The sequence below is a fragment of the Molossus molossus genome, unplaced genomic scaffold (genome assembly GCF_014108415.1).
Source record: "Molossus molossus isolate mMolMol1 unplaced genomic scaffold, mMolMol1.p scaffold_m16_p_19, whole genome shotgun sequence".
In the NCBI taxonomy this organism is placed as follows: Eukaryota; Metazoa; Chordata; class Mammalia; order Chiroptera; family Molossidae; genus Molossus; species Molossus molossus.
The window spans coordinates 25588282-25603886 of NW_023425354.1; the positions used below are offsets into that span (position 1 = coordinate 25588282).

General features: G+C 47.7%; 1 protein-coding gene across 1 annotated transcript; it reads left to right on the forward strand.

Annotated features, from left to right (window-relative positions):
* LRRC59 (leucine rich repeat containing 59) lies at positions 1-15605 on the forward strand. Its single transcript, XM_036269463.1, has 7 exons — positions 1-317; positions 2567-2626; positions 4302-4460; positions 4666-4770; positions 10600-10672; positions 12951-13124; positions 15065-15605. Exons 1-7 carry the CDS (start codon positions 213-215, stop codon positions 15307-15309), a joined length of 921 nt encoding a protein of 306 aa, XP_036125356.1. The 5' UTR covers positions 1-212; the 3' UTR covers positions 15310-15605.

Sequence of the window (15605 nt, forward strand, 5' to 3'; positions counted from 1 at the left end):
GTGGTCGTCGTCGCGGAGGCACCGGTGGGAGTGGGGTGCGGAGATCAGAGTGCGGCCGGCAGGCAGACGGGCGGCGGAGGTTTTTGCACCTGCGGAGGCGGAGGACGCAGACGTTATCGGTTGGGTGCGAGTCCGCTGAGCCGAAGTGCGACTTCTGAAGCATCTCCTGCGTGTCGGAGCCCCGGAGCCGGGACCGCTCAGCGGGCGTCACCATGACCAAGGCCGGTAACAAGGGCGGGAATCTCCGCGACAAGCTGGACGGCAACGAGCTGGACCTGAGCCTCAGCGATCTGAATGAAGTCCCGGTCAAGGAGCTGGTTAGTACAATCGCGCGGGGCCCAGGCGTCCACCCGCGACTGGCGCTGACTCTTGCGTGGGCCGGCCCCTTTCCCATGCCCCAGTTTTTACGTCTCAAAATAAGGTGGGGGAGAGTGGGACTAAGTTCCTGGGGAAGGCCACCTTCGGCCCCGGTGTTCTTCCTAGGATGTACACGTGTCACTTTGGCGCAGTTCCAGAAGATGAGGGCGGGGTGGGGGGAGGAGGGCTGTTTGCCTGGCCTTGGGCTTTGTACGTGTCAAGAGTAAATCTCCCCCCGCCCCATCTGGGGGATTTTCACAGCGTCCAGCTCGGTGCTTGACCCCAAGTAGGCGCCCACGGAACGCTTGCTAGGTGTATTCCGAGAATGAATGAACAAATGAATGAATGACTAAGTCTGAGAAGTAGTCCTCCGGGTAAACCGGGGTGTGGCCCAGGACTAGGCTTTCCTAGGAAGCCGGCAATCCCAGCTGGCTGTCCCAGCCCTGAGGCGACCTTCATTGAAGAAAGTGAGGTCTTACAGCTTTTTTGGCATCTCTTGCCTTCTGGGCTGAAACTGACCGGAATCTGCCGCCAGGGCCCATCCCTCCAACCCCCCTGCTCTCACACTTCCACCCAGGAAACTGAGGCCTGAGGCCCCTAGGAGATTACATATTTTGTTGCCAAAAGTGGAGTGAGTGAGATAGGTCATCCCTGCTTTACCCACCTAGTTCCCCACCTGTGCCCTCCTCAATGGCCTCACTTTGGATGAGGTAGCCTTTGGCACCTGACGCAGCCTTCCTTCCACCCTGGCTGTGTAGTATGGAGGTTCGTATTGTATTCCCAGTTAATATGGCAACTCCATTGCTTAATAGCTGAATGCCCTTGGCAAGCTAGTTAACTTTTATTCCTAGATTTCCTCATTTATAAAATGGTGGTAATAGTTCCCATCTCATAGAGGTTGTGAGGATTCAGTAAGATTGTAATATAAACTGTTTGGCAGGTAGCAAATGCTAATACATGTAAGTATTATCATGGCTTTCTTCCCACTGTAATATCTGAAACTTTTTTAGGTGGTCAGACTTTATTCTTGGGACTTTCTGACCATTGCAAAGTGTAGGATGGCCCAAGGTCCTTAACTGAGTATTTGGCTTCTTCCCCACCCCAGGAAGATGGCCAGCCTTGTTTCCACTGGGCCTTAGAACTGCTTTCTGAAACCATTTACTCCAGGCATCTGGTTAGCCCAACATCGCCCCTAGGGAGAAAGAAGGGTCAATTTTGCTGAGCCAGTCCTGAACACCAGGGAAAATGGAGATGGGCCATGCGGGTCTTCTTTTCACACTGGTATTCACTCATTTACCCATTCCTTCAGTCATGAATCAGCCAACATGTATATTGAGTGCCTAGAAGGCCTGAACTAGGGAATATGGAAACTGCAAAGCTATATTAGACAAAGTCCCTGTGCTGAAACCTAATAAGGAAGGGTACTAGGGAACATATTAGAAATGCTAGGGAAAATTTCTAAGAATTTGTTTTTCTTTCTTGGATGTTCCATAGCCAAACCCTATTCTTCTTTACCTTCTTCCCTAGGTTGTGGTTGACTGGTTCATTTTTCCTCCCCTATCCCTAGGACATTATATTTTAGTGCTGTTTTTTAATTTTTATTTATTTATTTTTTCTTTATTGATTTTTAGAGAGAGAGGAAAGGAGAGGGAGAGAGAGATAGAAACATCGATGAGAGAGAACATCCATTGGCTGCCTCCTGCATGCCCCCCACTGGGGATTGGGCCCACAACCTGGGCATGTGCCCTGATCGGGAATTGAACCAGCAGCCTCTTGGTGCATGGGTCGATGCTCAACCACTGAGCCACATTTGCCGGGCATTAGTGCTGTTTATTTAAAAAGACTTTTCCCGCCCTGGCTGGTTTGGCTAAGCGCTTAGAGCATTGGCCCGCGGATCAAAGGATTGTGGGTTTGATTCCTGGTCAAAGTCATGCACCTGGGTTGCAGGTTTGATCCCTGGCCCCAGTCAGGGTCATGCAGGAGGCAACCAATTGATGTGCCTGTCTGTCTGTCTGTCTCTCCCCCTCCCTCTCTCCCTTCCACTCTATCTAAAATTGAATGGAAAAATATCTCTGGGTGAGAATAAACAAACAAACAATAGATAAAAAGGCCTTTCCTCATCATGGGAATTGGTAAAGTCTTCTTTAGCTGATGTCACTGAATCATTTCACGTATTGATTTGATGTTTTGTTCTCATTCTCTTTCATAGGCTGCCCTTCCAAAGGCCACCATTCTGGATCTGTCCTGCAATAAACTGACTACTCTACCGGTAAGATTGGCAAGCAAGCACAATTCCTTCTAGAGCCCTGATACTTCATCTTCCTGTAGTGGGGAGTTGTGTCATAAGCATAATTTCAGGATAGGCCTGTAGGCAGGCTTCAACTAAATCTGAGTGTGTTGGGGGTGGAGTGGGGTGGTTTGTCTCAGTGGGAAGGGTAGCAAGGTAGGGCCTCATTCTTAAAACAGTGGGAAAGTCAGGCCACAGAAAACTAAAGTCAATAATGGCATGCTGACTGAGTCGCTTATTGGGCTCATCTTTTTTTCTGTCTTATTTCATTATTTTAGAAAGTAGTTGACTTCCCAATTGCATAGAGGAAACTGGAGACCTTTGTCAATTGCTCTGCATTTCAGGGAGAAAGCTGTTTGTAAACAGCCACCTTGTGCAACATTTGATGGGGAAGAGGACAAGTGTGGTTTTATGGGGCTACTGTATCATTATCCTTTCAATCTTTAATTACTTGAGATACTTTTTTGTTCAGCACATCCAGTCTATGGTCAGATCCTTTTGATTTTTCTTGTACCAATTTTCCTTTTGCTCCACCTGTGTAGGCACTAGAGTCATTCATCCCTTCAATCTCTCCTGGGCAATGACTGCTTTCTCCTCCATAGCAGTGCTCCATCACAGTCAGGCCTAAATTTGTCGTCATTGTTGCCTTGCCCACCCATTACCCCGGCCAGGTCACTCCTTGCCATTCCCTGTTAGGTTCTGGCTCAGGAATCGAGTTTAAGAAGTTGCCAGTTTCTTCACTGGGTCATTAGTCCATCCCCCTCTCAGCCTTCACCTGGGCCTCACTCATTGTCTATAGCAGTGTCCCGCAGCTCATCAGGAACCATTTTTAACATTGAAAAAGGTATCTGAGATCCCACTTCTTCCAGGAAGTATTTTGTGCCCGATTAAAGAAGGGCAGAATTCCTCGCAACCTGACATCTACTATACACGTTGTCAGATGGTCACTCAGCACTCCAAAGTGTACTTTTCAGTTTGAGTTCAGTTGTCTTGCCTTCCTCTGCAGTGCAGATCCCCTGGTGTAGATCCCCTGGCATTTACGAGTCCCCAGAGAACACGAATAGTGCCTCATTAGCTGAAGTTGGGGCATCACTTCAGATTGGTACTGAGAAAGGCTTAGTGATGAGGATGTTTGGTCATATGCTGAAGAAGAGCCAGGATATGGGTAGGGTGCACATTCTTTCAGTTATTTAAAGAACCTCCATGGGGCACCTGTGCTAAGTGCTGTGCTAGGTGCTACAAAAGTAGAGTAACAGTGGGTATTCAAGGGGCTCTTGATCTTTTTAGGAAAATGGATTGTCTCACTGTGTTTTGACAGCTCCTATGAAAGGTGAACATAGGGTGGTGTGGGAGGACAGAATGGGTCCCCAGTTGCTCCAGTAGCACCTAGTAGCAATGTGGAGGATAGGTTGGAGGGAGAACAGGGTGAAGGAACCCACACTTATTTTGTGCCTACTTTATGTTCAGTCCTTTTGCATATACATCTCACTACTTACCACCAGGAACGATGCTTGTTATGTCCATTTTCATTTGAGGTGGACTAGCTGGTAAAAGGTAGAGTCAGGATTTACACATAGGTGCCTCTGACTTGGGGGCTCCTGGACTGTTCCATCATTGTGTGGGCCCCAGGCTTATGTGTTTTCTTCTTGGGTCCTAGTCGGATTTCTGTGGCCTCACACACCTGGTGAAGCTGGACCTGAGTAAGAACAAATTGCAGCAGCTTCCAGCCGACTTTGGCCGTCTGGTCAACCTCCAGCACCTGGATCTCCTCAACAACAGATTGGTCACCCTGCCTGTCAGCTTTGCTCAGCTCAAGGTAACAATTCATGAACCAGTGATTCATGGCCAGGGGTGGCAAAGGGCTCAGGGATTCCTGGAGCATGGCTTTGAGAAAGGCTGACTGAAATAAGTGCTGCTCACGGCTTTCCCTTCAGCTGGGGCACAGGGGCTCCCTTCCTACTCATGTGAAAGGAGACTGTGCGTGAACTCAGGCTTAGCCAGCCTCTGCCCCATCTCTTTAGAGCCTGAAGTGGCTGGACCTGAAGGATAACCCCCTGGATCCTGCCCTGGCCAAAGTGGCAGGGGATTGCCTGGACGAGAAGCAGTGTAAGCAGTGTGCCAACAAGGTAAGCACAAAGCACCCCGGTGCCTCCTTCACAAACTCTCCTGGGACTTGCCTCTGCCATCTCTTGTTTTACCTCCCAGGGCACCCGTAGTTGTGTGTTGATTAAAGTACATGTCTACCATGAACCTGGCAAGCAAAAGGACCTTTGTGTCTATGTTTACTTTATAAGTAGAAGAACAATACTACCTCTGCTCTACTGCAGGACTTCCATGCTTAGGAAACCAGGACCTTCCATGATCCAACACTTCACTGTCATCTGTTGCTTGAATGGGACAATAGGGTTAGGAGCTGTGGCCTTTCTGAGTCACAGTTATTGTAGGGATTTTGATAATAAAGGTGTTAATATTAGTGAGTTTAGCTATAAACAGATGTGTTCTTTGCAGATCTGGTTTTTGATTTCAGTTGAGTCATCTGACAGTGAGAAAATCAAGGCAGCACAAGAGGCAAACGTTGCCAATAACCTTGAAGATGCCTCACATGGCTCTTAAGCACAGCACTATACCCATCTCTCAAAAACTTTCAACTATAGTCATTTTTTCCATTTAGCTTTAGCATGGATTGCTGCTGCTTCAGCTGAGCACCAGATGACTTTGGCTATGTTAGGAGGCATGGTGAACAAAAAGCCTTTAATGTTAAATGCTAGAATTAATGCAAGTGAAATGTGTGTATGATGGGTCTCTATATGAATCTCAAGAGTTATGGCCTTTCTTATCATAGATAGTCCCATCATCTGTACCACCCTTTGTTACAAGAAACCAGCAACAAAGTTAAGGCAACCAAGTAGCCAAGGCAACAGTTTGCCCTTAGCTGAGAACAGTACCGGTGATCAGTAAAATCCCATTTTGAAAACAGTGCTTTAGGAGTGATGTTTGTTTTGAAGACCAATAGTAGCTACCACTGACTACTCTCCCTCTGTCCTGCATGCTTTGTGTGTTTCGTCTTATAATCCTCATAACCCTAGGAATTAGGTATTCATATCTCTGACATGAAACACCTTCATTGTGCACCTGCCTTTCATTTGTCTATTTATTCAGTCAACAAATAATATATTGAACTGTATAGAATTGCTGATATTCTACAGTTTCTGACTTATAAAAACAGTTTTTATTGACTGCAAAGGTCTTGAGTACAGGGGAACCTTGGTTCTCGCACTTAATTTGCTCTGGAAGGCTGTTTAAGAAGTGATTTGTTCCCCATTGGAAATGATGTACATTGAATTCATCTGTTCCAGACCCACAAATGATTCCTTGTTTTAATCTTTCTTATATACAGTGCATGTTTAATGTGCTGTTTAATCTATAAATAAGCACTTCTTTTCTTAAACGTGTGGAACCACCCGCTGCCAGCCTTAAAGGAATCACTTTCAGCACTCGATCCAGGAGATTCTTTTGTCCCAGGAGTGTCTTTTGGGTCAACATGCGTCCCAGGAGTGTCTTTTGGGTCAACATGCGTCCCAGGAGTGTCTTTTGGGTCAACATGCGTCCCAGGAGTGTCTTTCGTCCCAGGAGTGTCTTTCGGGTCAGCATGCAGCATCTTCGCTTTTTCACATATCACTGCTTCCAAAATGCTGTCACTAGCTAACTGCTTTTCCTTTACCCAAATCAACAACAATTTTTCTGACCTCTTCAATTGCCTGTGATCATTGCTTCTTTCACACCCTTAGCAACATTAGCACTCTTGATGGCTTCTTTGTGTTTTAAAATTGTGCTAATCTATGGTGTCAGCTGGGGACAGGGTGGGGAGGGTCGGGGACGGGGGTATCAGTGGGGGAAAAAGGAGAAACATCTGTTACAAAAATAAATAAATTAATAAAAATTTTTAAAAATTAAAAATAAAATTGTGCTAATCTTCCGATTTCTCCAGCAACAAAAGCACTCTCTCCTTTCTTTGTTTCCTGAGAGATGTTTTTTTGTCATGCTGAGGTATCAGCATGAAAGGGTCGTGAGAAGTTTGGTTTGACAACCGAGACTTCTTTTTTTTAATCCTCACCCGAGGACATTTTTCCATATTTTGTTCAGATAGAGTGGGAGGGAGAGAGAGAGAGAGAGAAACATCGATCTGAAAGGGACACATCGAGTGGCTGCCACCTGCACGACCCAACCAGGGCCAGGGACAAACTGCAACCGAGGTACGTGCCCTTAGTGGGAACCAAACCTGGGTCTCTCTGGACCGCAGGCCAATGCTCTAACCACGGAGCAAACTGGCCAGGGCAACTGAGACATTCTTTGAGACACATTTTCTGTAACAACTTGGTTGAGAAACTAATTGTCGAGATGGGAGACACATTGGAGAACCCAGGTTTGACTGTACTCACACATACCTTGAGGCAAAGCTGCAGGTAGCGCAGTGCATTGTGGATGTGGTAACTGAAGCCGTGCTGCCAGCACTACTGCCCTGAGCTGCCTCCTGCAGCACACCTGTAGGCATTGCAGGGTCAGGCAGAATAGGGTCACTTGGCTCCAGGAGTTAGTTTAGGTTTCACCTCATGTGGGCGTGGGCTAGTCATAGGAACTTATCTGCTTTGTACATAATAGAGCACCTTTAAAAACTAATCTGTTAGGCTCTGGCTGGTTTGGCTTAGCGGTTAGAGTGTCAGCCTGCAGACCCAAGAGTCTTGGGTTAGGTGTCTAGTCAAGGGCACACACCTGGGTTGCAGGTTTGATCCCTGGCCTGGTCGGGGTCATTGGGGAGGCAACCAATCAATGTCTCTTTCTCACATCAATGTTTCTCTTTCCCTCCCTCCCTTCCACTCTGTCTAAAACAAAGTAATAAAAATAAATAAAATCATGTTTAGTTTTTTTTTTTTTAATCCTCACCCGAGGATATTTTTCCATTTATCTTCTCTGAGCCAAACTGGCCAGGGCATAAGTTGTGCTTTGAATTTTTTAGCCTCTTTTCAAATTTTTTTTTTGGTATGTGCCCCTAGCAGGAACTGAACCCGGGACTCTCTGGTCCCCAGGCCTATGCTCCAATCTGTTTTTCTTCATATACAGTGTGGGGGAGGGGAGAGAAACCTCAGTGTGAGAGAGACACATTGATTGGTTGCCTCCTGCACTACCCTGATCAGGGCCAGGGACCGCAACCGAGGTAGGTGCCCTTGACTGGAATCGAACCTGCGACTCTTTGGTCCGTGGGCTGACACTAACTGCTGAGCCAAACTGGCCAGGGCAATAAAATCATGTTTAAAAAAATAATAAAATAATCTGTTAGTTCAGCAGTATTTATCAAGCACTTACTATATGCTGTGGCCTGGGATAGGTAGACAAAATCTACCCTCTAAGGCAGTGGTTCTCAACCTTCCTAATGCCGCGACCCTTTAATACAGTTCCTCGTGTTGTGGTGACCCCCAACCATAAAATTATTTTTGTTGCTACTTCATAACTGTAATTTTGCTACTGTTATATCTTAGGTGACCCCTGTGAAAGGGTCGTTCGACCCCCAAAGGGGTCACGACCCACAGGTTGAGAACCGCTGCTCTAGGGACTCAAAGTGTACACTAGAGGAGTCAGTTCTATTTCGGAACTTGCTGTGTTTTCAGATAATTAACTCCTGTTGTAAAGGTAAAAGGGATATCTCTTAAACCTTCCAGCTCTGTATTTAGCCATCTGTACACTCCCTAAAACCAACTGAATGGCTGGTGCTTATTTAAAACTCAAGAGTTCAGAGGGACACAGGGACTTTGAACTTGGGCTACCTGTCACCATCATGCTTTACTTTCCTCTACATCCTGTAACTCCTTGCTGAGAAGCCAATTTTTAGAGGCTTGATTCCCTTCAGAGAGTTTCGGCACCTGGGTTACACAGGACAGGATTCCTTGTGGCCTCAAACCAGGCTCTTGAAAAGAGCTATTTTGCAGGCCTGCCTCAGCCCTCTCATGATGGGGTGTGTGCTACCTAAAGTTTCCACGGGGTAAAACAATTGCATTTGAATACATGTCTGCCCTGGAGGGAGTCTATGTGGTAGTAAAACACAGACAACTTGTCGTAATTTAGAAGTTTAGGCTTTCCCCTCTTTTCTTATTAATGCATTTAGGAAGATGAAGTAAAAAAGCAGCAGTTTTGCCCTGGCTGGTTTAGCTCAGCAGTTAGAGCATTGGCCCGTGGACCAATGAGTCGTGGGTTCGATTCCGGTCAAGGGCACGTATCCTGGTTGCTATTGTCCCTAGCCGTGGTTGGGGTCATGCAGAAGGCAGCCATTTGATGTGTCCCTTTCAGATCAATGTTTCTCTCTCCCTACCACTCTATCTGAACAAAAATGGAAAAAAAGTCCTCGGGTGAGGATGAAAAAAAAAAGAGGCAGCAGTTATTGAGCACATAGGATGCCAGGGGTTATGTTAGGCAGCTAGTACAGGTTATGTAATTTCATCTTTGCAACAGGCCAGAGAAGTCTTATCTCTATTTTCCAGATGAGAAAATCAGCTCAGAAAGGTTAAGTCAAGAAAGAAAAAGAAAGGTTAAGTCACTTGCTAAGGTAACACTGTTAGTAAGTAAAGGGTAGAGTCGGGTTGTGTTGGGCTCCAAGCTTGTACTGTGTCGCCTGCATCCAAGAATACCAGCTTCCAAAAAAAAAAAGTCGTTTACCTCCTCCCCTAAGCATGCCCATTGTGGGAATCTCTGAGGTTCTTTTAGTCAGAGGTCAACCATGACTGAGTTGAGAATTCGCGGGGCTCAGGCTCTCCTGCCTCCCCAGGAGTGAGTGGAGCGGGCTCTGGTCTGGGGCCCCCGAAGACCTGCACTCCCAGCTGTGCTGCTTTCTAGCCATGCGACATGGACAGATCGCCCTGTCAGAGTCTTGGTTTTCTTCCTTTTGATCTTCACCTGAGGATATCTTTGCCATTGATTTTTTTCTTTATTGACTTGAGAGAGAGAGGAAGGAAGAGAGAGAAACAGCAATGTGAGAGAGAAAAACATTGATCGGCTGTCCCTGCACGCCCCCTTTTGGGATCAAGCCTGTAACCTAGGCATGTGCCCTGACCAGGAATCGAACGGAGACCTCTCAGTCCATGGGGCGATGCTCAGTCCACTGAGCCACACCGGCCAGGCTGACATTGATTTTTAGGGAGAGCAGAAGGGAGAGAGGGGAGACAGAGAAACATCTGTGTGTCTCTACATCAACTGGTGGCCTCCTGTACGTGCCCTGACCAGGACCAGGGATAGAACCTGTAACCCAAGTACATGCCCTTGACTAGGAATCGAACCCGAGACCCTTTGATCTTCGGGCTGATGCTCTCACCAGTGAGGCATACCTGCCAGGGCTTGGTTTTCTTCATTTTGAAATGGGAATTCAGTCAGTTCATTAAACCTGTATTGAGTGCCTGTAATTAGCTAAACTCTGTGCTTGCTTATAGACTGGACAAAAGTCCCTACACTTAGGAACTCACAATTTTGTAACAGCTGGATAAGAAAACTCCCCAAGACTGGGGGGGAGGGGGACCTGAGGTAGCCAAAGGAGGGAGGTCAGGAAAGAGTCTTGGGGGAACTGCTGTCTCCCTGCTCATCCTAGAGTAGTCCCTGCTTGTCAGAGTTGCTGGGAGAATTATGAAATTGTGCTCGTCAGAAACTGTAAAAGGCAAAGTTTTTACAGATTCCAGTTGTCATTGTGTTCACAAACTTTTTCCCTGACAACTACAGTGAACTGGGCTCAGACTCTTCTCCAGGGCTCAGCACTAAGTTAGGATACAAGAAGGTTGACTCCATTAGCTCTGCACTGCTGCCGGGACCTGCGGTGATCTGGGATCCCTAGAAGAGCCCCTTTTGAGACTTCCCCTGAGCAAATGTGTAGCTGCAAACTACTGCGTGGAGTAGTTGAGCGCCCTCTTCTGTCTTTGCAGGTGTTACAGCACATGAAGGCCATGCAGGCGGATCAGGAGCGAGAGAGGCAGCGGCGGCTGGAAGTAGAGCGAGGTAGGTGGCCATCCCTTTAGTCATCCGGTTCTGCTTCAGGAGCTGGAGTCTAGTAGAGGAGTCGTGCAAAGCAGTGGGGGAGAGTGTGGTGGTAGATAGTATCATCTTTGATGGACCTTCTTCTAGTCCTGGTTTCTCCATTGAGCTCCAAAGTCATGGTCAACTGCTTGTCTGTCTGTCTGCTTGGAGGATTAATAGGCATCTCACATTAAGCATGGCTAAAAGATCCCCTTCAGCCCCTGAACGGTGTTCCCCCAGCATAGGAAATCACATCCGTGAGTCATTCAAGCTGGAAATTGGAAAGCTGTTCATGATTCCTTTCTTCTGTTACTCCTGTATCCAGTCTGTCAGCACGTCCCATGTGTGACTATTTCTTTTTTTTTTCTCCTCACCCGAGGACATTTTTACATTTATCTTCAGATAGGGTGAGAGGGAGGAAGAGAGAAAGAGAGACATCGCGTAGTTTCCACCTACACGACCCCAACCGAGGTACATGCCCTTAGTGGGAACGGAACCCGGGACTCTGGTCTGTGGGCCAATGCTCTAACCACTGAGCCAAACCGGCCAGGGCCATATGTGACTATTTCTGCACCTCCAGTGCCACCACTGTAATCAAGCCTCCATCCTGGGGACTGCCACAGTACCTCCTAACATGATGTGCTGTCTCCTACTTGTACCCTCTCTGCAGAGTCATTCTCCCTCCACACAGCAGCCAGAGAAGTCTATAAAACAAGTCAACGCAGCTGCTTTTTGCTTAAAAGCTTCTAGTGGCTCACAATTGAACTTAGAATGAAACTCAAACTCAGTAACATAGTGTCAAGGCCCACCAGGTCCAAGCCTGCTTGCTTCTCCAGCCTTGTTCCCCACACACAGAGAACACAGTTAACTGCAAGCACACAAGCCCCTGCTGTTGCTCGAACACACTGAGCACAGTCTCACCTTCGGGGCTTTGCTTGGTTTCCATTTCCCTCAGATCTTTCCACAGATGGTTTCGGATAATCTCTCGTGTCCCTGCTCAGATGTTGCTGTAGGCTAACCTTAACCCTTTCCGAAGTACCCAAACTAGAATAGCCATCCCACCTGTCATTTTCCATCACATCCTCTATTATTTCCTTTTTGACACACATCACTGTCTCTTTTACTATTTATGCACTTGTTTATTGTTTGTCTCCTTCTCTACAAAGTAGGTGACTTGGGCACTAGAACCTGGCTTGTCTTCACTGCTGTATCTTGAGCACTTAGAACAAGGCCTGGCACCCAGGTGCTCTGTCGCCTGGCTGGCTGGCTGCTGAGCCCCTTACTGGAGGACTCCTGTGGTTAGAGGGACATGTGTGGTAGTGACTGCAGGCAGTCCCTGAGATCAGAACTCCCGAGTCACGGCCCTCCCTGACACGTGCATGGCTACTGTGGTGCCGTGTTTACTCCGACCACTGCTGCTTTCGCTGCTCGACGGCACAGGTTCTCTTGAGGCGGAGGGTAGTGTGCTCTTGGCACTCCCGGTGCCCAGCTGGAACTTGGAGCTTGTTTGTTCATGGAGAAGCAGTGGAAAGCTACAGTACTTATAGTACTGCTATTCAGCTCCATGATGGTTCAAATAGGCTTTTAAGCCCTAAAAGAACATTTAGCCACCATTTGTGGCATTCTGGCTTTGGAAAAATGTACTTCAGATTTCCAAATAACTAATTTGGAAATGCATTTTTAGAACCCAGTAATTTGTAAGTTGGGGACAGCATATAAACATCCCTAAGCTGTGAAGTAAGTCAGAACGAGTTAAGTGTACACTTTACAAACCATTTGTCTTGCTTTTTCAGGAAAGCATTTCTGTCGTCTCTAACCCTGAACCTGAGTGCCCACTTTCTCTCTTACTTGCCCTTCTCAAGCCACCGTCCTTTCCGAAGCTTGGGGAGACAGGAGACCCACAGACTCAACACCGCCATTATTCTCAGAGCTGAGCTGTAGGACGCTGTCCATGGCAGTGCTTTCTGAGTCGGTGCCTGGCTCTGGGGGGCACCAGACTCACCACCCCACCTTTCGTATGCCCCTCTCGTTCCCTCACCCTGATTCCTCTGCAGTTGTGGCTAGAAACCCCTTCGTGAGTTCGTTCAGCAAACCCCGAGAGCAGCTCACATCGTAGGGAGGGCGGAAAGACGGCGTTTCCTGTTAGGTGGTGTTGTGACCCGTGGCATAGGGAAAGGGAGGCTGAACCCATACTTGTAACCACTCGGGAAAGCACGTGGTAGGTGTGGGGAGAGAAGCCACTGGGTATGTTTTCTGGTAGAGGCGGAGAAGAAGCGCGAGGCCAAGCAGCGGGCCAAGGAGGCGCAGGAGCGGGAAGTGCGGAAGCGGGAGAAGGCGGAGGAGAAGGAGCGCCGGAGAAAGGAGTACGATGCCCTCAAAGCGTCCAAACGGGAGCCGGAGAAGAAAACTAAGAAGGAAACAAATCAGGCGTCGAGTAAGTTTCCCTCCGTCGTAAGGCAGGGTGCAGCAGGGCGATGTGCGGATGTGTTCAGGCATGGGGGAGCCAGCGAGCTTGCAACCCTTCGGCGACACGGTGACCCCATGGCCGGGGAGCACCTGGGGGGGCTGCCTACCGGGAATGGGGGGCTGTCCTGGGGAGCACGTGTGTGGTCTGCCAGTTTGTTTTCCCAGAGGCGCATGTGCAGGTTTTGCTCAGAGGTGGCTGGGAGCATTACCAGAACAGAGAGTTGTACTTTTTGTAAGAGATTCTGCCCTGGCCATTTTGGCACAGCGGTTAGAGCTTTGGCCTGAGGACTGAAGGGTCACAAGTTCGATTCCCGGTCAAGGGATCCAGGTTTGATCCCCAGCCCTGGCCAGGGTCATACAGGAGGCAACCAATCGAGGTGTCTCTCACATCGATATTTCTCTCTTTTGCCCTTTCCCTCCCTTCCACTCTATCTAAAAATCAATAGAAAAATATCCTTGGGTGAGGATTAACAACAAAAGTTAGCTTCTAAAATCACCGAGAAAGATGAAGAGTGCATATGGTCACATGACCCTTAAAAGTCCCTCACTTCATCCGTGAAGTACACTGCGTGTGTTTTGTCTTTTAAAGCCAGCACTGCACGTGGTTTTTTTTCAAGTTGGAACAGATCACTCTCTTTTTTCTTGAACACCACAGGAATCATTTGGCTTGTGTTCAGGGAGTCATGTTGTATAAAAAACACGTTAGTGTTTTGCCTGAGTGTGTCCAGTTGAATTTGTGTAGCAATGTGGCTCTGCGAACAGGGGAGGATCGTAAACCCTCTGGGCCAAAAGGGGTCCCTGAGGGAGCACCTCAGAGGGAGGAGCTCTGGAGGGATGGGAGGCCTGTAGCCTGGCCCTGCTCCCCTTGCTGGCCTGGAGCAAGCCACCCAGCCTCACCACCCTTTTGTTTCCTTGTGTCTAATGAGGACCTACCCCCTTACAGGGCAGAGAGAGGATTAAGTGAGGAAATCTACGAGTTCTTGTCATGTGAATGCTCAGTCAGGTTTTTTAAAAATTTTGCCTACAAATCTCAAACCTTTTTTTCTAGTTATAACTGTAATATACATGTTCATTTCAGAGAATTGAGAAAAATTCTCTCTATTTCTATCAGAAAATGGTAATCACCTCTAATTCCCCGTTCCTAGCAGTAATCACTGTTTTTTATATGCATCTTATACAGGGTGGGGCAAACATAGGCTTACAGTTGTTTGTGTGGAAAATCATACAATAATTAATAAATAATAATACAGAAATAAACTGTGTTTCATGTACTTACAACCCTAAGCCTGCTTTTGCCCCACCCTGTATAATAATATTAACAATATTAATAAATCTCAAGGCCCTGGCCGGGTAGTTCAGTTGGGTAGAGCATTGTCCTTATATGCATATGCCAAGGTTTCGGGTTGATCTTGGGTCAGGGCACATACAGAAGTCAACCAATGAATGCATAAGTAAGTGGAACAACGAATGGATGTCCCCCCCGCCCTCTAAAAATCAATCAATAAATAAAAAAAATCCCAAAAGTGTTTCCCCAAATGGGCAGCACTCTGTCCATGGCTTCTGACAAGCCTCTCCCCTGATCCCGAGGGGCCTGGATCATCACCATATTATCGAGGAGAACTTAGGACCTTGGGACTGTGTACGCCTGTGATATGTCCAGATAAGTTCCAGTTTTGAATGTCTTCCCTTGAGATCCAAGGAGGAGGTGTTTATATTTCTGTCTCCACATAGCAAAGTTTTTAAGAGCTCAGATGTTCTTAAAACAGTATTCAGGCCTGGGGAGTTTTCATTAGAGAAGAGAGGTGTACATGCATATGCATGGAGGAGACGAGTATTGATTGGTAGTGTGGGTTGTGGGTCTCCTCAAACTGACTGAACTTTTCTGTCTACTGTGACTTGTTACTCCAGAATCCAAGTCTGGCTCTCGGTCCCGTAAGCCGCCACCCAGGAAACACACCCGGTCCTGGGCTGTGCTGAAGCTGCTGCTGCTGCTGCTGCTGTGCGTGGCTGGAGGGCTGGTGGTTTGCCGGGTGACAGAGCTGCAGCAGCAGCCCCTCTGCACCAGCGTGAACACCATCTACGACAATGCGGTCCGGGGTCTGCGCAGCCACCACATCCTCCAGTGGGTCCTGCAGACCAATTCTCAGCAGTGAGCTTGTCCTCAACACCCGCTGCCTCCCAGCCTTGGAACTTGGATTCCTATGGAATTGGGTTCTGCTGGACACAACCTCTTTTTAGCGTCAGACCTACCTGCCGTCATTAAATGGCTGCTGATTGGTACTTGAGACCTCCTCTTTGTAGGACTTCTTTGTTCCTTAGTCAGGGTTCCCTGGTGGAATAAGAAGTGGGAGTTGGGGAGAGGAGAAAACCTGCATGCCTAAAGGAAAAGGCTTGGGGTGGGAGAGGAAAAACAGCCTTTTATAGTTGTTATATAAAACTGTAAAGGCAA

Bases quoted from the DNA above. Each gene is read 5' to 3' on its own strand.
- LRRC59 (XM_036269463.1), top strand. From the start codon at position 213: ATGACCAAGGCCGGTAACAAGGGCGGGAATCTCCGCGACAAGCTGGAC. The intron at 318-2,566 runs GTTAGTACAATC...TCTCTTTCATAG, and splicing joins AAGTCCCGGTCAAGGAGCTG to GCTGCCCTTCCAAAGGCCAC. The intron at 13,125-15,064 runs GTAAGTTTCCCT...TTGTTACTCCAG, and splicing joins GGAAACAAATCAGGCGTCGA to AATCCAAGTCTGGCTCTCGG.